This window comes from Clytia hemisphaerica, unplaced genomic scaffold, assembly GCF_902728285.1.
Source record: "Clytia hemisphaerica strain Z4C2 unplaced genomic scaffold, Clytia hemisphaerica genome assembly, whole genome shotgun sequence".
In the NCBI taxonomy this organism is placed as follows: Eukaryota; Metazoa; Cnidaria; class Hydrozoa; order Leptothecata; family Clytiidae; genus Clytia; species Clytia hemisphaerica.
The window spans coordinates 2,153,614-2,175,741 of NW_027104297.1; the positions used below are offsets into that span (position 1 = coordinate 2,153,614).

The 22,128-nt window shown below is 35.1% G+C and overlaps 2 protein-coding genes across 7 annotated transcripts in view; one reads left to right on the top strand and one right to left on the bottom strand.

Annotated features, from left to right (window-relative positions):
- Positions 1-22,128, bottom strand: part of LOC136817385 (transient receptor potential cation channel subfamily A member 1 homolog) — a 56,673-nt gene that overhangs the window by 4,535 nt on the left and 30,010 nt on the right. For 3 of the 5 annotated variants that reach the window (XM_067073729.1, XM_067073727.1, XM_067073726.1), the window contains exons 2-15: positions 17,981-18,160; positions 17,511-17,676; positions 17,056-17,217; positions 16,249-16,478; positions 15,768-15,926; positions 14,779-15,137; positions 14,065-14,248; positions 13,639-13,850; positions 13,068-13,463; positions 12,662-12,777; positions 11,668-11,957; positions 10,757-11,065; positions 10,199-10,329; positions 9,617-9,830 (exon numbers count right to left, since the gene is read on the bottom strand). In XM_067073729.1, coding sequence (XP_066929830.1) covers positions 9,617-9,830; positions 10,199-10,329; positions 10,757-11,065; positions 11,668-11,957; positions 12,662-12,777; positions 13,068-13,463; positions 13,639-13,850; positions 14,065-14,248; positions 14,779-15,137; positions 15,768-15,926; positions 16,249-16,478; positions 17,056-17,217; positions 17,511-17,676; positions 17,981-18,130 — 3,078 coding nt within the window. In that variant the 5' untranslated portion in view covers positions 18,131-18,160. Of the gene's footprint in view, positions 1-9,616; positions 9,831-10,198; positions 10,330-10,756; positions 11,066-11,667; positions 11,958-12,661; positions 12,778-13,067; positions 13,464-13,638; positions 13,851-14,064; positions 14,249-14,778; positions 15,138-15,767; positions 15,927-16,248; positions 16,479-17,055; positions 17,218-17,510; positions 17,677-17,980; positions 18,161-18,555; positions 18,815-18,879; positions 19,031-22,128 lie in introns of those variants that run through there. The other 2 variants (XM_067073728.1, XM_067073725.1) reach the window with 2 other exon arrangements.
- On the top strand, positions 423-6,942 carry LOC136817392 (uncharacterized). Of its 2 annotated transcripts, none has more exons than XM_067073737.1 (2): positions 423-1,331; positions 6,656-6,942. In XM_067073737.1, the coding sequence occupies exons 1-2, from the start codon at positions 582-584 to the stop codon at positions 6,863-6,865; spliced, it is 960 nt and encodes a 319-aa protein (XP_066929838.1). In that variant the 5' UTR covers positions 423-581; the 3' UTR covers positions 6,866-6,942. The 2 variants fall into 2 exon arrangements, with proteins under 2 accessions (XP_066929838.1, XP_066929839.1); XM_067073738.1 differs by lacking the exon at positions 6,656-6,942 and adding an exon at positions 2,113-2,648.

Consider the following 22,128-nt stretch of genomic DNA (forward strand, 5'->3'; position numbering starts at 1 on the left):
TAGCAATAAATACATCGTGTAATTGGAGCTGTATCCATAGGAGACGGTATTTTGTCTGATGGAAAGAGAAATAGGGGAACCGTTTGGAAAAGTTTAGACAGCTTTTTAGATAGATAAAACAGTTCTTAGAAACAATTTTTATGATATCAGCACAAACATGCTAAAACGTGGGAAAACATGAGATAGACTATTTTATTGTAAGAACAATTTAAGAATAATGGCGAGTCTGGAAAACTACATACCCCTTCACATTCTATTGAGAAAATACTAGGGCTGGTCATAGCCAATTATTCAAAGATTGAGCTAAACAACTCCAGCTCTAAGCGCAAATCAGGTTGCTTACAAAAAATACGTAAAATCAATATATTTGCAAGATTAAAGAGAACCTTAGATAAAGGTAAAATCAACAGATTTGTTCTCAGAACAAGCTTTCTTATAGATTATACAGCACAAGACACGTACAAACATGAAGATCATGTGTATTTTCTAGTAAGATCTGCGCAAGTAATTGTTAAGACAAGAAAAGTTTTGTGTTGAGTAGTGTTTGGACAGAAGGAAGGCTGATTGAAATCTCAACCAAAATGAGTCTATATTTTGATTTCTTGTCACTAAATGTTGGTATCGAGACTGGAAAAGTTAAAGCGAAGGAGCAGCAAGAATTCGTAGAGAAAAACAACTTTCGCACGAAAGAAGAAGCAAAGCGTTATTTTTACTTGGAAAAGATACATGACGTAAAACCTGCTATTGTCTGTCTTCAAGAACAAATCCCGAAAGACGTCAAGGAGATCAATGGCAAAATGATTGAAGACCTATCAGCAAAACTTAAAGCCAAATACACTCCTTTTTATGAATCGTATGGTTCAAATAAACAAGCTGCTGTCCTCGTCAAAAAGGATTTCATCTCAGACAATTCGAAACTCAAACGGGTTGAATTCACTAATGCGGATACCAGGGAATATTCTGAGATTCGAGCCCGTTTAGTACTCGTAGAATTTACTCCAAATGGCTTCAGTCTACCGATCTATATCGGATCATGGCATGGTCCTTGGACGGGCCCTTGGGGTGGAGAAAAATTGGAAAGACAACGAAAATACGTTGATGCAATACTCAAAAGAGTCAAAACACACGTTGGAGAAAGGCCTTTCTTTATTGCTGGAGATTTCAATCTCAAACACAGGGATCTGCCACAATTACCACATTATTGCTACAGTATCTCAGCAAAAAATGACAAAATCGATTATCTTATTGTTGGCCGCAACGGAACATCCAGCTACCCTGAGAATTTAAACAAAGTGACATTCAAAGACCCAAAGATGACTGTTATTGCTGAGGTAAGCGGAATTTCTATATCCATTTCCATAGATCTTACAAAAATGAGAATAGGAATGCAATATTTAGACCACTTCAAGTAGACGCTCCTTAAAACATCATACCTCTTAAAACCTACAAAGTTGGATTTTGGGCTCTCTTAACCTCTAAACTTAATTTAATATCATATATAATTCACTTTTTTTAACCTCTTATAAATGCACTTTCATAAAATACCTAATTTCGAGAATTTCAATTATCGCAAAGCGTCGTAAAATTCGAGGTTATTCAAAATTATATCTATACTTAAGGTATAAATAATCATTTTTTTTCTTCATGGCTTTACCTCAAACAAATCGTAAGGCCCTCAAAGTTCTATTTTGGCTCATTTTTATGGTAGTGGCCAAAAAAATCTGAAAGTCAACTTTCTCTAAACATGGTCATATTGCATACCAAAATGTCACAAATTTGATGGAAATTTAAAAAAACATTATTACCAGACATCAAAAATGAAGTCAATAAAAGTTTTGACCCTTCAAAGCCGTTTTTTGATAAAAAAAACAGACGCAATTGCATTATAGGTATGAAATCCTGGAAAATACAAATATTGTTTTGGGAATGGATTTTTAGCATGTATTTGTTCAATTGAATCACGGTTTAGCACCAGAGGGTATTTTTAGGGTATCTTTAGCGTATTCGGGTATTCTTATGATTTGGCCAAATTTCACACTGATATTCTTATTGAAAATATTCTTATAAAAAAGCGTGTACTCTCGAAAAATGTAATATTCTTTTCTTTTTTAGGTTAAACAATCATCGTACAGAAGATCAGATGCAGAGTCATTCTTGGGTCACACACCTCAATTGGCAAATGCCACGATCATCGAAAAACAAAGCTCGTCGGATGTTGCAAGCCTTAGAACAGGCTTTTCAAGCTTTTGGCAGTAGGACACTTTTATACAGAGATATAAAGCGACTTTGATCAAACTACTCTAATAAATTTTGAGGAAATTACTGATAAAAAGTGGGTGAAATTCTTATCATATCATACAAATGACAACACTTTCGTCCGATTATTAGAAGTATCAATTGGTCGTAATAAGCGGAGAGAGCTCGTTAGTAATCTATTATACCATCAGCACTAATCTAATTTTTCAAAAATATTATCTTCATTTAAATTTTATATTATTTGAATTGAAGTTTTAGTAATATTCATGATATGCAACACTGGAGAGTCGTGACGTATTGGGTTGAACTTTTTGAAAATTCTCAGAAGACTCTCCAGTGTTGCATATCATGAATATGATTTCTAATTCATTTGATTAACCTGACATCTTAAATATATTATAAATTTTGGAAATACTTTCTGTCTCTCAAAGACATTCTCTCATTCTCAATCTAATGCCATGTTGCGATCAACAGTTTAAGAAACGTTTACTAGAAGATATCGCCTGGATTATCATTCTTCATGTTGTACAGTGCAGTCTCTATAATTCGAAACTCTCTAATAACTCGAATGTATCCTTAACTCGGACGAGTTTTCTGGTCCATTCAGTTAACAATTCCTCTATAATTCGAAATTTCCTTAATTTGCATTCCCGTGGGTGTTCGAGTTATAGAGACTCAGCTATAAAACTTTTTGAATAATAGTACACCCCTGTGTCCCTAGCCCCACTGGAAAATTCGAAGAAAATTTCATCCCCACTGGGAAGTTGACTTTAACTTGATCCCCATTCCATATTAAATGTTTGAAAATTGTACTTCAAAATCATCCGCGCGGTTTGCGCGCACCTATTGTTTTATCTATTTTGTTGTGACTTGTATTGATTTTTAGTTCTTACAAAGTAAACAAGAGACAGTGCACAATATGAGCATAATTATTTTTCTTATAAACATCTACTTTATAAGAATGAAGTCAATAACTCTTGATAGACAGCCATATACCTTTCAGTAATTAGTCCTTACAAAGTAGACAAGGGACAGTGCATAATATGAGCATAATCATTTTTCTTATAAGCATCTACTTTATAAGAATGAAGTCAATAACTCTTGATAGACAGCCATATACATTTCAGTAATTAGTCCTTACAAAGTAGACAAGGGACAGTGCATAATATGAGCATAATTATTTTTCTTATAAGCATTTACTTTATAAGAATCAAATCAATACCTCTTGATAGACAGCCATATACCTTTCAGTAATTAGTTCTTACAAAGTATACAAAGGATGGCGTACAATATGAGCATATTTATTTTTATTATAAGAATCTTCTTTATAAGAATCAAGTCAATAACTCTTGATAAACAGGCATATACCTTTCGATAATTAGTTCCTACAAAGTGAACAAGGGATATCAAGATATTTTACTGCTGTGCGCTAAGCTGTACACCTCGTTTCGTTTTTATCAGCTAATCAGAGAGAAGAAAAATATTTGACTTTTGTGTTTGATTTTTCTTGTGTAAAAATATTTTTGATATTGTGCTGCGCATAATGGTTTCAAAGGAACGAGACAAGCGCTATGGAATAGAAATCATTAGCTGTGCGCTTTTTTAATGGCGCTATGAAGGCGTTGGCGGGGCATTCATAGCGAGAAATACTTGCTAGTTCTTATGGATAAAGATTCAAATTTTGAGGCGAAAATTATTTTTGTGAAAATCTGGTACTCTACTTTCATGCGAAAAAATCAGGAAAAATTAATGATCCAGTCTTCAACAAAGTTCAAAAAACCTTACGGCTATTTTTTAGCCGTTTTTTGGCTGCACTTTGCCCCCAAAATCGGGCTCCGTTACATTCGAGGATTTATAGTTAGGCGCCTTTGTACAAAAAAATCACAAGGAACGAATGAGCCAATCTCGAGAAAAGCTAATATTACCTAAGTAATTGGTAATGTGTTTATAATAAAATATCTTCAAAATCAAGCCTTCATGAGCAAAAGAAATATCTATCCCATCAAAAAATTGATCAATTTGGTTAAGAACATCGATGTATGCTTATAAATAGTGATTCTTATAGATAAAGATGCGTTTTTTGAGCCGAAAAGCTTTTTGGGAAAATCTGCTAGAACCATCTTTTACCTATGATGTTACCCTACTTTCATGCAAAATCAAAAATATCAAAAAAAATTAGAATATTTCACTAAGTCCAAAAAACCCTTTTTTAAGCCGTTTATTGGCTGAAATTTTTCCGAAAATCGGGCTCCGTCACATTTTGAGAATTGCCATTTTGCATCATTGTGCAAACAATCAGAAAAAACTAATGAGACAAGCTCATAACGAACGAACGAACGGACAAACGGACGGACAACAGTTAATTTATGAGACCTCAACCGGGGTAGGTCAAAAAAGTAAAAGTAAAAGTAATTGTGTACTGTAGTAGGAAATGTAAAAACAGAAGGAGTTTAATGAAAATAGACTCAAGAAATACATTAATTCAAATTAAAATTAAAACCATGATGCTTTGCAGAGGAATAAGACAGTAAAAAAGATGCATCAAAAGTCTTTTAATAAGATAATCTGTTGGATTGAAATTCGATTTGAAATAATTAATACCAGTGAGACAAATATAAAGTTCTTGAAAGACAAAATTATTCTAAATCAAATTCTAAATCTTACCTTTATATTCTTTTAAGGGTTATTTCTTTTGAAAAGCGAGGATAATAGGATATCTTAATAACGTTCATTACAAAACCTAATTTGTATGTTTTGTGAGAAAGTTTTTTTGGGACCTAACACTGTGAATTCGATAAAGGCGTCTATTTAAAAATCTTTTATTCTACAGTATTGTTTGTAGTTTTGATACCAATATATATCTTTTGTACAAAAAGACCTCAAACAGTGATATTTTATGAATGGTAGGGTGTTTATATTAGAATTATTTGCACATTTAGTAATTAAAATCTTATTCATAAGTTATCTATTACACCCCTGTCTCGGATGAAAGGAGCTATCGTGAACGCTTTAGGGTTACCCAAAGTCAGCAAAAGAAAAAACTAAAAAAATCCCCGGTGGATATGTCATTGAATATGGTATAATACTAAGGCTGGTCATAGCCAATTATTCAAAGATTGAACGAAGCAACTTCAGCTATATGCCCAAATCAGGTTGCTTACAAAAAATACGTAAAATCAATAGAATTGAAAGATTAAGCAGAACCTTAGATGAAGGTTTTTAGAACAAGCTTTCTAATGATAGAGTATACAGCACAAAACACGTACAAACACGATGTGTATTTTCTAGTAAGATCTGTGCAAGCAGGTGCAGTAATCGTTAAGACAAGAAAAGTTTTGTTTTGAGTAGTGTTTGGAGAGAAGGAAGGCTGATTGAAATCTCAACCAAAATGGGTCCCAAATTTGATTTCTTGTCACTAAATGTTGGCATCAAAACTGGAAGTAAGTCCGATGAGCAGAAAAAATTCAAAAAAGAAAACAATTTTAGCAGCAAAGCAGATGCAAAACGTTACTTTTACCTGGAAAAGATTCATGAGGAACAACCGGACATCGTTTGTTTACAAGAGCAAATTCCGAAAGACGAAAAGGAGATAATCAATAAAACTTACACATTTTACGAGTCCTACAGTTCTGATAAACAAAGTGCCGTCCTAGTTAAAAGTAGTCTTATCTCTAAAGATTCGATTCAGCACGTCAAGTTTAACGATTCCGATACTAAAGAATATTCGGAAATTCGAGCTCGCCTGGTATTGGTAAAATTCACTCCAAAAGAATTAAACCATCCTATTTATGTAGGATCGTGGCATGGGCCTTGGACTGGGAAATCAAAAACCGAGAAACAAGGGTATGTAGAGGCGATACTCAAGGTAGTCAAAGAATATGCTGAAGATAATCCTTTTTTCATTGCTGGAGATTTCAACCTCAAACATAGTGATCTTCCAAAATTGCCAGATAATTGCTACAGTATCTCAGCTGACGCTGACAACATAGATTATTTGGTTATTGGTTGTGTAGGGGCAAAAGAACCGTCACAGGCGCAAAACAAAGTCACTTTCAAGGACAAGAAGAGACAAGTATCTGCAGAGGTTGGTAAATTTTTATTATAACGTCAAACATAAATAACATAAACTTTTCTCTACCATGCCAGAAACAAAAGTTTTGTGTTGAGTAGTGTTTGACAAAAAAAACAGACGCAATTGCATTATGGTATATCCTGAAAAGTACAAATATTGTTTTGGGAATGGATTTCTAGTATATTTGATCAACTGAATCACGGTTCAACGCCAGAATTGCAGGGTATTCTTATGATTTGGCCAATTTTCACACTGATATTCTTATTGAAGATATTCTTATAAAAAAGCGTGTACTCTCGAAAAATGTAATATTCTTTTCTTTTTTAGGTTAGAGAATCCGGGTACAAAAGATCAGATGCAGAGTCATTCTTGGGTCACACACCTCAATTGGCAAATGTCACGATCACCGAAAAACAAAGCTCGTCGGATGTTGCAAGCCTTAGAACAGGCTTTTCAAGCTTTTTTTCCACCCAGAACATTGTTATATCTATTGCAGCATCCCTTTTTGTATTTTTGATTTTAAAGAAAAATCGTTAAATTTTTTTGGCAGTAAGGCACTTTTAAGGCCGGTCTCCACTTGCGCACGCTGCGATGGCACTTTGTCAAGCAAAGCTACCACGCTATTGGTCAAAGGAAAAATGAAGCAATTCCATCGGCGTGATCCGACGTAACGGTTGAAAAAAGTTGAAATGTGTTCAACTTTTTCTTCGAGCGCGCGCTACATTTTAATGACGTAATCTTTTTTCCAAGCAAAAAGGATTGAAGGCAAAAGGTGCGATCGCACCGCGCACAAGTGGAGCCCTGCCTTTATACAGAAAAATAAAGCGACTTTCGAAACTTTGATCAAACTACTCTGATCAATTTTGTTGAAATTACTGATAACAAGTGATACTTTTATGGACCTACCTGGTTATGCATTTAACACATATATAATTGATATCTACGTGAGCATGAACGTTATAAACTATCATTCAGAACACAAATAGTGACGATTTATTAAAATTAGTCGTTTGTTTCTTATAAAAAAAACGTTTAGAAACCAAAATTTCATGCTCTTGAAATATTCTTTTATATTCAAGACTTCGTGAGCATAAAAAGACATCTATCTCATCAAAAAATTGAGTAATTTGTCAAGAACATTGATGTATGCTTATTAATAGTGATTCTTATAGATAAAGATGCATTTTTTGAGCTGAAAAGTTTTTTTACAAAAATCTGCTTGACCCATCTTTTACCTACTTTCATGCAAAAAATCAGAAAAAAACAACGATCCAATATTTCACAATGTCCAAAAAACCCTTTTTTTAGCCGTTTTTTGGCCCAAATTTGCCCAAAAACATTTTTTTTTTCGAAAATTAGGCTCAGTCACATTCGAGGGTTTATAGTTATGCAACTTTGTGCAAAAAATCATAAAGAATAAAAGAGCCAATCTCGAGAAAAGCTAATACCTAAGTAATTGATAATGTGCTTATAAAAAAATATCGAATTTGGCCAGTTTTTCTATAAAAACACGCCAAGCAACCAAAATTTCATGTCTAAACACACATATGCTTCAAAAATAAGCCCTCGTGAGCAAAAAAAACATCTATCTCATAAAAAATTGAGTAATTTGACTAAGAACATTAATGTATGCTTATTAATAGTGATTCTTATAGATAAACATGCGTTTTTTGAGGCAACAAATTTTTTTTGCAACAATCTCCCTAAGCCATCTTTTACCTATGATGGTACCCTACTTTCATGCAAAAAATTAGAAAAAATCAATGATCCAATTTTTCACAAAGTCCAAAAAGCCCGCTTTTTAGCCGTTATTTGGCCCAAATTTGCCCAAAAACATTTTTTTTTTTGAAAGTTGGGCTCCGTCACATTCGAGGGTATATAGTTATGCATCTTTGTGCAAAAAGTCTTAAAGAATGAAAGAGCCAATCTCGAGAAAAGCTAATACCCAAGTAATTGATAATGTGCTTATAAAAAATATTGAACTTAGCCAGTTTTTCTGTAAAAACACGCCAAGCAACCAAAATTTCATGTCTAAACACACATATTCTTCAAAAGTAAGGCCTCACGAGCAAAAAAAACATCTATCTCATAAAGAAATTGAGTAATTTGACTAAGAACATTGATGTATGCTTATTGATAGTGATTCTTATAGATAAACATGCGTTTTTTAAGCCAAATAAATTTTTTTGCAAAAATCTGCTTGAGCCATCTTTTACCTATGATGGTACCCTACTTTCATGCAAAAAATCAGAAAAAATTAATGATCCAATTTTTCACAAAGTCCAAAAAACCCGTTTTTTAGCCGTTTTTTGGCCCAAATTTGCCCAAAAAAATTTGTTTTCGAAAATCGGGCTCCGTCACATTTTGGCCACCACCGTTTTGCACCTTTGTACCAAAAATCAAATGATTCCTATGATTCAATCTCGAGAAAAGCTGGTAACGAACGGACGGACGGACAGAGGTGAATTTATAGGACCTCCACCCCACCGGGGTAGGTCCAAAAAGTGGGTGAACTTCTTATCATATCATACAAATGACAACACTTTCGTCCGATTATTAGAAGTATCAATTGGTCGTAATAAGCGGAAAGAGCTCGTTTATACCATCAGCACAAATCTAGTTTTTCTAAAAACATTATTTTCATTTAAATTCTATATTATTTGTTTTAGTGATGTATGATTTTTAATTAATTCATTTGATTAACCTGACATCTTAAATATATTATAAATTTTGGAAATACTTTCTGTCACTCAAAGACATTTTCTCATTCTCAATCTAATGCCATGTTGCAATCAACAGTTTAAGAAACGTTTAATACTAGAAGGTATCGCCTGGATTATCATTCTGCATGTTGTACAGTGGAGTCTCCATAACTCAAACCTTTCTAATAACTCGAATGTCTCCTTAACTCGGACGAGTTTTCTTCTGGTCCATTCAGTTAACAATTCCTTTATAATTCGAAATTTACTAAATTTGCGTTCCCGTGGGTGTTCAAGTTATAGGGAGACTCAGCTATAAAACAGTTTGAATAATAGTACACCCTTGTGTCCCTAGCCCCACTGGAAAATTCGGAGAAAATGTCAGCCCCACTGGCAAATTGACTTTAACTTGATCCCCATTCGATATCAATGTTTGAAAATTGTACTTCCAAATCATCCCCACTGGATTTTTTAAGCTGGGAACAATGGAATCTTTATCCACATTGGGATTTCAATAGAAATTTTTATCCCCATTGAGGAAAAAGTTCCACCGGGTGTGTGAGACAGGGATGTAATAGTTATACCCTACCTTGTCACCAATCAGGAAGAAGAAGCTAAATCCAAAAGCCAATACAAAAAGAATGAACGTGATGGAAAACTTCAAGAAAGTCTTCGTAACATCTGTAAACATCACCACATAGATCCCTAGACTGGGAAACTTCTGAATAAACAAAAGTAAATCAATCCAGGCTAAGAAGATGGTTAATGCTCCAATGTTGATGAAATAACTATCCAATTGACACCTAATGATGAAAAAACACAACAAAACATTTTTATCCACCCTGTAAATGCAAAAAGTCGCGATGAGTTGCAAAACTAAAAGAGAATTTTTCTTCTCCGTAAATCACAACATAGGGTTGTTGTAAAGTTCTTCGCAAACTGTCCAAATTTTTCCCCCAACTAAATTTTAAGCCGACTTTGTTCTGTTTACCACCGTAAAAGATATAATTGAAATTAATCTGAATTGCTTGGAAGCAAATCAATTACAAATCTACACTCTTACATTAGCAGTCAATTAATTAATATAATCGACAAAAGTACTAGAGGGTAGAGCGGATGGAGAATCTAAGTTTAATTATTTTTCGTAAGAAAAGTTTAAGGGAAAACATACAGTGAGGTGCTGGTGGTAACCCAATCATAATCTTCACGCACGAAAAAGATGGCCAGTAAATAAATCAACCACTCCATCCAATTAGTGAGATCAGCCACGTACGATAGCTGTCGGTTGATCAGTTGAATAAGCTGGCAAGGTAGAAAGAACATGAAGTAGTTATTAGCTCAGCGAGCTTTCAGACTTAAATTTAGCTTTACACTTAGACCGGAATTCGCCAAAATATTTACCATACTTGGAAATGTTGACATATTATATTATATACATAAAGTTTATAAAACGAATTGTTTTGGTAGATACATACATCAAGATTAGAGTCTTAAATTCGGCTTCAGGTTATGAAGATCTTTAAAATGCGCAACTTAACTCTTTGTTTAATTATTTCATGGCGCAAATTCAGAATTCTCCTAAGAAATGATGACAATACACTCAATTAAAAAGTTTCGACCTTGAATTACCAGTATGAAGAATTGACATTAGATTTCATATTCCAGGACTCCAAATCTTATTAGGAACGAATAACAGTAAAAAAGCTAACATTAAAAAGAAAAGAGATACCTCTAGTAAAAGTTGCAAACTAGCCAGCACCAAGACTACAATACGTCCTATATGATGAAACATGAATGTCAGGGTTGCTTCTTTGTCCGCTAATGTTGCTCTCTTTATACAAGCACTTGTTCCGTTCACTGCTACATTGCGTGGTAATAAAGGCTTAGTCACCAACACGTATCCAGTCAAGAACAGTAAGAAAATAAAGTAGATTGCGAATTTTGAGTAGAAGACCAAACGTCCGAAATTTTGCCATTTGTGATAGATGAGGGATAGGACGAGTGGATGGTTAAGCAAATTACTTCGTTTGTGTTTGCACTAAAGTGAAATGCAATATATTACAGTTACCTTATCGGGGAAAACTTCGTCGGGGAAAAGTGACGAAATTTTGGACAAGTGACGAATATTTTTCCAGAAGAAAACTTTCCCCGGCCTTAATGCGTTTACCAACTACCAGCAAGTGACGAATTTTTCCCCGACGAAAATTTTCCCGACGAAGTTTTCCCCAATAAGGTACTCACAATTAGTTTACACAATAGACAGCTCCAGGTTTTTAGTTTTACGCTCGAAACAAAAGATATGACGTAGCCTATTTACACTTGACCTTGAGGAAATTCATAAAATTTAGCTCGGGGAGAAAGAACCTTCCAGCTAGTGACTATAAAAGTGAAAACTATTCAAAATGAAGTAGGTAAACGCCAATAGATGGAGAACTCTTATCAAATTTGTTGGAATACTAAGTGAGGATCTCGAAATTCTTCTAAAATTTCAGGGATATTGTTCACAGTAGGGGATTTTTTCGCACATTACTGATTTCTCAATCTACAAATAGTCATCAAATACGACAGAGATAGAACAACAGAAATTCAGATGTTATCATTTCATACTATGTTAGAAAAAGGGTCTATCAATAAACACACCATAAGATATATAGGATGATTTTCTTTCAACTGTAAAAGATGTTGATTCTTTCGAGTCAGTTGGTTAGCATCAGCGTCCTTTAATAAACTTGTGGTCGTCGTTTGACTGGCAATACTCCTGGTGTCTTCATCTTTGTGTCCAAGATACTGACTGTCCATAAAGTCAGGGTTCCAATCACAAAATGTATCGTCGATAAATTCATAAAAGAATTTGACTTTGTAATCAGGGTCATCCGGGGTTACAGTGTTTGTGAGGTCCATGCATTTGTTTAATACAATGTGCGCCACATCTAGGAGACGAAATAGAGAGATTAGTCTAGGATGCTGGACGATTACTTTTAAAAAGAGATGGTGTAGTAAGGAATGATTCAAGACTATCACATAACATCCTAATAACAATTAGGGAAAAATGAAAATGATAATACAATAGCCACATTCTTTTTCACCGTTCAACATATTTTACTAAATAACACTTATAAACAACTCTTTACTGGGATAAATTTTCGCGGGGATAAATTTTCGCGGGGATTAAATTTCGCGGGTGAGGTCATCCACGCAATTTTAATATATGGTGCGGAATTAATTTCGCGGACTGTACTATTGGGAGACAACATTTTCATTATATTCTACTTCCAAGTCAGGCATGTTGGTTGTTATGTTGGTTGTTAAAATACGAATTATTAGCGCTTCTTTGATGCCAGTAGAGATTTAAAAAGTAGTTTATATTGTTAATTTGAGCTTTGTTAAAAATATTTTTCGGATAATTTTCCAAATTTCCAATGGGACTTTATTTCACGGATGACACCCAAATCCAAGAAATCAGCGAAATTTAATCCCGCAAAAGTTTATCCTATTAAAGTTATAGTTTGAGATCATTTTTCAGATAATTCCTCCGTTAAAGTCTTTATTTCATCAATTTTAAGATCCACGCATCAGCACCTTGAAATCTAAATCAAATATATAAAAGAGGCCTAGGGATGGCATTGCTGGTTACCTGGCAACTTGGTGATGAGTTGTCGCATTGGAGATCGGATAACTTTCCCGTATTTCGTTCGATTTCTCATCAAAGTGATCCATTCTTTGTGTCCCAATAAAACTTTCGCCACTTTCCTGCAATGAAAAATGGACAACATTTGTTTTTCGGTTTATACCGAAATAACTACTTAACTTGTGAACGGTGTGATGAACCGCTTAACCCTGGGCAATGAATTTAACATTAAGAGTGTTATTTGAAATTGGTTTCCACATGGATCTCTTCAGAAGCAAACTAATAGGTTTTTTAGAGAAAAGTAATTGGAAAACTGCTCTGAAAAGGTTTTAAAAAAATATTGTTTTATAAGAATCCATTACTTTAGTCTAGAATCCGAAACCTACACAGGAAAAAAATACAGCCGACTTACTTGTGTGATTTTTCGATAGCCATGTCCAGTGCATTTTTCCCTGAATGGTCACATAACGTTATATCAGCACCTTCCTTTAGTAACACGCTGACAACCTGATCATGGCCTTCCTGACACGCCAAATGTAAGGGCGTTGTGCGGGCGATATCACAGGGATCAATCGGGGCGTCATATTCTAGCAACACTTTCACACATTTTTTGAATCCCTTTGCGGCGGCGCAATCGAGTGGCGTCCATTGTAAGATGTTTCGTGGGTCCACACTGGCGCCCTGGTCCACCAACATATCAATGATTTTGAAATGACCATTCAATGCAGCCAGGTGTAATGGTGTGTTCCCCGATTCATCCTCGTCGTTTATGATGCTTGGTTTGTTGGCCAGAAGAATTTTCGCAACTCTTTGAAAAGAGAAAAACGAGAAAATTTAGAGAGGGTTGGCAGTAGTTAAATTTGGAAACTAATTAAAAATTAGATAAAAAACTTCTTTCTAAACTCACACGGAACATAAGTACTTTTTAGAAGAGTTGAACCCCTAATTTTCGACCAGAATCGTCTAAACGTTCCAAAACTTACTTCTTGTTTCCATGGATACAGGCCAGGTGTAAAGGCGTGTTATCCTCGTCATTCCATACATCAATATCCGCCCCATAATCCAACAGTAAGCTCACTATATGTATGTATCCATGCAACGAGGCGGCGTGTAAGGGCGTGTTCTCGAAACGGTCTACTTGGTTGATCATCACTTCAAAATCGTTCTCTCTTGATTTCGTCTTTTCAAGTAATAACTGAATGGAGAAAATAAGTCGCGTTTCTACTACACGCTTTTTTATAAGGACAAACAATTTAAGCACAATTGTCCAAATTAATAGCAAGTTAAGAACATTTTAAGGCTTTTGCGTACTCTCAAACACCTAATTTATTGGACAAAAATACTTACAAAATGGTGAAAATTTAGGTCCTAAAAATATTTTAAGATGAAAATGAGTTTTTGATACATACTTTCAGTACTTCAATAGCATTTTCTTCAGCTGCACAGAAAATGACGGATTTTTCATACAGATCAACAATACTGAGATCGGCATCATGCGAGAGAAGGATTTCAACTGTTTCTTTGTGACCATTACCAACCGCTAACATCAATGGTGTTTGATTCTCATTGTCGTAAGCGTTAATATCACATCCCCTGGGAGAAAGATGGAAAAATATCGGTCATCCATTTAGTATGTACGTAGAATATTTCAAAATATTTGACACCCCCTCCCCTTGTACGCAACAATAGAAATGACGATATCAAAATAATAGACCTACGTTTTTACTAAACCCATCTCCTCCTTCATTGCGTACGTACTATATGGATGGCCCCTTATGTCATTTGTAAATTCATGTATTATAACTTCAATACAATAATCAAAGAATGATGTATCTTTAGAAAAACGTCTAAAAACCTTAAGATACCCTTAAACATCAAAAGACACCAAACAACCAAGAAATTATTAGGCTACTAACAAATTGGCTCAGACAACTTTTGACGAGCTCTAACTCGATTTGCAGGGGGATCGGATTTTAATCGAATAAGGCAGCGTCATTTCGAGAGTTTCTTGTTGACGGCGACCTTCAATATTATCAAATAATGGAACGTATAGAATTGTAGAACGCCGAATTATGTAGAGAGTGTCAACTGTTTCTACAGAATCTATGGTAACTACTACTTACTTTGATAAGAGAAACTCAACCACACCCGTCCGATTATTTCGCGCTGCTTTATGTAAAGGAGTCTGCAAATCCTCATTCTGTGCTTCTAAATCAGCCTTGGAAGCTACCAACAGTTTACAGATCTCCACTGAACCAGATGTAGCTGCTAGATGAAGAGGGGTAATGAAACCGTCGCGACATAGATTAACATCTGCACCTTTCTCAATGACTAAGCAGCATGTTCTGTAATCATCATTGGCGACCGCCAGGTGAAGAAGAGATTCTCCTTCTACATTTTTATCGTTAATGATTTGACTCAATGACCAATCACGCCACATGCCGCCCCCTTTCTCAATGTCCATAATGATTTCACGGAGGACCTGAGGATGCAAAAACTTTTAGAAATCAAGAAATACCAAAGCACAATCATGTCTACAAATTTATGTAGGATCGAGTTGTAAGAAAAGTAGGAAAAATTGGGGACTGCAAAATTCTACTTATTCCCAGACGTATACATGACAACTACCCGCGTACCTCTCAACAATCCTATATTTTCAATTTCTTTTTAGACCTAGATAGCTTAACAACGATCTAAAAGACACACACAGTATTTGCCATGTCAACAAATTGAAGAATCGGATGCATATAGACTTACGGTTGTAGATACTCATCATAATCTGACGAACACAACTTAGTACCTAAACCTTGCTAACAACACCCCTGTATCATAGCCCTCGTGGATTTTCATCCACGATAGAAATTTCTATCGAAATCCTCAATGGGGATATTAATTATATTTTTATCAGGTCAAAAAATCCAGTGACAATGGTTAAAGAGTTCAATTTTTCTATTAAATCTTATTATCAAAAACAAAATCAATTTTCCAGTGGACCGAAATTTTAGGGTTTTTTTACTTACGAAACGGAGTTTTGGCAAAACTTTCGTTGGAGGACTGGGTCTGTGAGACAGGGGTGTTTGATATCATTTTGTAACGTAAGACATTTACAAACCTTTGATCCATCACCGGTAGCAGCATAATGAAGAGGGTTCATGTGTTCGTTATCCCAAGACATTAACTCCGCTCCACTGAGTAGAAGGATTTTGGCTGCTTGAACGTGACCATTACCACAGGCGTTGTGAAGGGGCGTGGCTCCTGATGTGTCTTTCATCTAGATTGGAATAAGTAGAATGGAAGTTAAATATTTGAACTTTGCCTTTGGTTGGTTTGTAAAGATTCAAGGTCAGATGTATTAACATTAGGTATATTATTGAACAAGTCAATTCTTAGTAAAAAATTGTTGGTCATTCTAAAACTTATTTTAGATCTTAACTTTTAGGTATTAACTACCCTGAAAGAAGAAAACTTTGAAATTGGCTTCTGTTATCAACATCAGCAAATAAGGTATGTTAAGTTTTCGAAACAAATAAAAGCGGGACTGCTTGGTGCTAAGAGACACAGGGTTTGTTTTGTAATTATAGTTTTCTTCTTACTCCGATATCGATTTCATTTTCAGTTTCAGTCCAATTGATTAAAAGAGTGATAGCTTCAATATTTCCCTTGATAGCTGCATAGTTCAACGGTGTTTGATTGTAATTATCTCCCGCATTGATGTTTGCTCCATGATGTAAGAGGTAAGAAATAACATCCTCGACTTCTTCGTTGACGATAGCATCTGGAAGAAGTTCCGCTACTTGTTCAACACCCGCAGCGGTAGCCGTGGCTGAAAAAGAGAACGGTGAAAAGCGTAAAATCAGGTGTGACTTTTTTTTTGGCTTATAGTGAATCATTCCCGTAGTAACATCCATCCCAAAAAGCAATATGGTTATGCTAGTGGCACAAGACAAATTAGCAATCGTTTGATGTAGGCTGCATTTATCAACGGGAAATAGTCTTCGACGTGGGTTTGAAATGGACCGAAATGAAAACAGTATGGTTATGGTTACTTAAGCATTCGTCCTCATTTTGATTCTAGCTTATTAGCGGGTATTAATAATGCAAGGAATAATAAGTCATAAGTGGTAAAGTAATCATCTGGTAGCTGTCGTCGTAACCGGGAGTTAGGGAGTCTATCCCCTATTCTATTTGCGCTATACCTGGGAGGTCGAATATCGAGGTGGAGCGCCAGCTCCCAGTATCTTACCGCTTAGATTAGATTTCCCAATCTAAGCTACTCATTTGTTTAGTTGGTGATGACCGGGGATCGAACCAACAAGCCTTGGATTGTAAAGCGAATACTCTACCGACTGAGCTACCACGGCTACAAGTCCACAACAAGTTATCAACAGTACTAGACTTACTGAATCCACTCTTGACAGCAGCCACATGTAAGATAGGTTTCTCATCAGCAACATCTTCATCCAAAGGAGTATTCATTGTTATAGCAACGTGCTTGTCCTTCCTGAAGTACTTAGCTGCAAAATGGATAGGTAGAGCACCGTCTGATCCAGCTACGTTCACGTCTAAAGAAAAAGAAGGAGGAACGGTTTCGACATCTTCGTCTACTTATTATCATTAAAATTATTTCTGTGTGGGGACGAGCAAATGTTTGCAAATCTGTTTGCCTCTCAGACTTGAATTACCCATGAAACTCAGCACTCCTATGGGTATGGAATATATCCAGCTTATCCATATTTCAACCTGTCAGGCTCGAAATTCCTTCTTCTAGTTTAAAAAATGATCGAGAGACTACAACACATTCCATATTACTAGGCTACCCAGTTTTTCTAATGGAACGTCAAAAGCTTTTACTTACTAGCTCTGCCTTTGACCAGCAGATCAATGACACCCATGTGCCCATGCCTTACAGCGTAATGTAATGCTGAAAGCTCTTGACGATTCAATTTGTTGATTTTACGAGATCTTTTTTTGTATTTCTGTAAATATTTCTTGACTATCATTTCGTTGCCATATCGAGCCGCCTGTTAGGAAAAACAGATGAAGTTCAGTGGCGAGCGAAAAAAAAGTCTTCTTTTTCAATATTAAATAAGTTCAATGAAAAGGACCTTATGTAACTCAGATAACTTTGAGAAGATAAAAACGTTCATTTGATCGAAATATTTTTTATGCTTTGAAAAGCTTTTAGTAATATGTGTAAAATCGTCTTTGTAAGGTACCAATTTTCAGATTGACTAGGTATCAAACCATGTGAACGAAAAAGGAATAACCTGCAGAGGTTCTTGTCATTTAGCTCACTTTATCCCTGATATATATCTACAAAATTACCTGGTGAAAAGATAACTTTTCCCTTTGGAGCCCGTTATACGGTACTTGTTCCTCAAGTTTGATGTCTCCTGTTGTCCCGCCCATATTGTTGTTGTTAAGGTGGGGTCCGCCATTGGCGGGCGTGAGACCGTTCTGGTAAACGCCATCCATGCCATAATTGGTGGTACCCGTCCCAGCGACCTAAAGTAATATGAAAAATTAAAAACATGCATTAGTTTATCAAAGTTTATGTCTTGGTTTTGAGTTTCGACCTATAACCACGAAAGTAAGCAAATGTTTTTGATTTTTGCAGCAAAGTCTTCGATAGCATTTTATCTTACTACCTCAAGCATGGTTTCCACTTATTGAGGTCTTGGCTCGCGTTTATTTCTATTTTAGAATTTCAACATTATACATATCTTGCATTTCTCCTTTGAGAAATTTTCCAAGGAGTTAGCTAACACTAAAATTTTCATTCATTAGTTTAAACAAAGGTGTCCAGCCATCAAAATTTGATAGCGTAGCACAATATGTAAAGAAATATGTTAAATCTGAGACCTAGAATCAACAAAATATCATTAAAAGGAACAACTCACTGAGTCTATTCTCGTTCTCCTCGGACTCGGAGGAGCAGCTCTAAACATTCTCGGACTATTAGAAGGTACGATTCGACGATATTTTCTATAACCATAAACTTCCAAAGTTGAATTGTATTCTGAGCTCTTATTCTTCATTTAAACCCTTGCCGACATTTTGCCGACTTTTGGTTTGTGTTAAATGTTTACTGCTAACACCAATAATTCCTCTTACGTAAAATGCATGAAAAACCAAACTAAATAACAAGCTATTCAAAATGGCTGATTCGTCTTTTTTTACTTGAGGGTATAAACCTTTGATAAAGAATTTATCACCATACTCACTTTATTGAATTCATCCGATTCAACTTCTTCTATTCCGATTTCCAATACGGGATTTACCGTTGCCATGGGAATAGATTAAATAATATTTTGCTTTTTCAGAATGAATCAATCTATTTTGTTTGTTGCTTTGTAACAAAGTAATGAATAAAGGGCAAACTTTTCAATAAGAAATATTAGGATTTAGTAATCAGGCATTTTTCCTAATCCCAGGAAGTATTTGGTCACATGACTTTTATTCTAGATCCCTTTTTATACTTACTATATTTACAACTCGAAGTTCTTTTTTTTTGTTCAGTAAAGGACTGATGATCGAAAATAAACCTGAATATAATTTGCTTCATAATCTATTTTCCAAAATTTTTTCTCAAAACTGTTTCAATTTCGATTTAAAGCAAGTCATGAATAATTGAAAACCCCTTGCTGCTTACTAATCTTTTATCTCAAGAAAGTTCGGTAAAAAGTTACGAGAATTTCACGACATGAGGTACACCCTTAATTTTCTTTCACCTTATTCATCATTGCTTATTGTTTATGTGGGAAAAATAATCCCAAAATACAAACAACCGCCACCACAAATACCAAGAATAAAAACGAAATTCAAATACGTTCAGGCATTTCTCGTAAATCACCTTTTTTGTCGAGTAAGTGCCCGAAACTCTCACCTCACGCTATTTTTCATGGTATTCACGGAACAATGAAGAAATAAAAAAAGCTGACAAGATGCTTCAAACAACACTCATCCGACCTTTCTCGTGTACTTTAAATATATTGCGTGCTTTAGCGGACAACCTCAGGGAAAAAAAGAAGGATGTCCTCTATTCATAAACTACACGTTTTTTTTTTTATAAGGAACCTTAACTTTGCTCTGAGCCTGGAGTTCCTTATTTTTACAGAGAATTTCAGTCTCAAAGTTCCTTATCGAGTTCCTTACTACGGCTTACTACATAGGAAATTTTGAACTTTTTGCCCCTTAAAAGATCAAAATTTGGTCAAATTAGTCCCAATAAGGTACATTATTTTCAAATCCACTTATTCTCAGCCTGAGCAGTTCCTTAACAATTCCTTATTTTTTGAATCATTTTCAGCCTCGAGTTCCTTATAAACGTGTTCCTTATAAAAAAAAACGTGTATTTAGTCTAAATCTATTTACAAGTACTATTTAAAATACTGAAATCAGTAAAACAACTCTTCAGTCCTAAGACACAAAAGTCACAAGCAACAATTGATGTTGATGTAAAAATTATAATCATGCGTATTTGATCGCACACGATAATTATCATGTGTAATTATAAAATATCTTAATAATTAATTTGTTTACCAAAAGCCAAAGAAGAGCTTTTTTTAACGGGCTAAGTTCTGGAATCCTTGGCTCTCAAAGAATCTCAATTCCAGCTTCAAAATCCTTCCCTAGACCTGCAAGTAGCTTTGGTGAGACAATGGATGTCTGTCAAACTCAAAATAAAAAATAATTTAAAATCCAATCAAACAAAATCTCAATGGAGGATCTGCGGAGGAGTTGGTCTAAAAAGCAGGGTAGCCAATTGGCTACCCCAATTGGGGTAGGTTGTGGGGTACTCCCTTTTTGCCCAATTATCTGAAGTTGAAGCGTAGTGTTTTAATTTGTAAAAATACAACGTTAGAAACCTTTATTAACAGTCATTTAAAAAAAATCAGGTTTAGATTTGCTCCGTAAACTTTAGTCACTGTAGTCATTTTTTCAAAAAGTACTAAAATCTACTTCTGTTTACTGAGTGCAGTCGCCATCTTGTCTCCCTTCATCTCATACTTTGAAAGCTTACAGACCAGACCATTTTTATGGTTTAAAGGTACAGAATATTTTTAGAATCCCAACTTTCTAACAGAGACTCAAAATGAAAATCAGAAAAATGGGTAATCTCGTAACATCATAGGATACCTTACACATATGGTAACTTAGGGATTCACACCTTGCAAGAAAATCATATTTGATAATTATATTTAATCAGAAGGTCTACTCTCGGATACCTAATAGCCGTCCCCCGCTAATTATTTTTCGAAAGCTTTCCGCCCAGGACATTCTTGTTCCAACCCCCCGCTTATTAAGTTTTGAATTTTTTTTCCACCCCCTTCACTACGGCTATTAGGCACCCGAGAGTAAGTTCAAATAGTGGGGGAAACAAGCTCTGACCATGTGTTAAGTTAAATCTTTGAATATCTTCTGCGTCATAAATGAATAATTAGAATATTCTTCAAAATTTTACCCCTTGGCTTCAATAAGGATAATGATCTAAAAAGCTTTTTTACTCTGGTTTGTGAAATACACGGCTACCCCACAACCTAGCCAAATTTTTTATAAGAACAAACTAGATAAGAACATAAGGCTTCGATGGCCGAAATGTTAAGAACAAGTTAAAAACATTTTAAGGCTTTGCCGACTCTAAAACAGCCGGTTTCTTAAAAAAAATGCTCAAAAATATGTTAAGAACGCTTTTCGGCCTAAAACTCAAAAATTTATATAGTTATTATACAATATTATACTCTCATCATTAATTTTAAACCCTCTTCAGAGTCCTCACTGCCCCTCAAGCTCTAATTTCCAAGTTATAATATGCACATACACAATACTCTATACACAGAACCAATATAAGTCCATGATCAAAATCTGATACAACTCCTCTAAAATCTATTTAATATCGTCTTTATAAAAACGAAACAGTAATGAAATTATCATACTAGCTTCTCCTTTCTATATGCTCAAAAAAACATCTGCTTTTGTGAAAAAAGGGTAATCACAGATTAATTATTTTTCGAGCTCAGTCTTGTCACAGCAGTTTTTTTAAAAAATGAGGAGCGTGCTAGGAGACTAGATGAAACGTCCCAAGGGGGGGCCTTAATAACTAATTTTTGAAGGTTTTTAAATGTGAAAACTATCTACAGGGTGTCCGGAAAAAAAGTATCGAGTCGTATCACTTACATAGAAAGAAAGTCCTTGTGTGTGTTTCACTAAATTTGCAATGTTTATCAAAGTTTCTCTCTGTGTCGGAAAGCGGGTGAAGGAAAAAAGCTCTCATACCACCGGCCGGAAATATCTAACCAAACGACATTTGATAGCTTGAACGGTCAACTTGATTTTCTTTAAGATGAACCATATGGATGAAGCTATAGTCTGCGGCCGGGTCAGAAAAAAATTATTTTTCACCGCTTTGCGCAAACTGGGGAGGCAATTTTAGAAGATTTTGGTTTTTGGCCCCCCCCCTTATGAAAAGTAAA

Coding starts and splice junctions, on each gene's coding strand:
- LOC136817392 (XM_067073737.1), top strand. CDS start 582: ATGAGTCTATATTTTGATTTCTTGTCACTAAATGTTGGTATCGAGACT. Junction 1,332..6,655: donor AGATGACTGTTATTGCTGAG/GTAAGCGGAATT, acceptor TTTCTTTTTTAG/GTTAGAGAATCCGGGTACAA.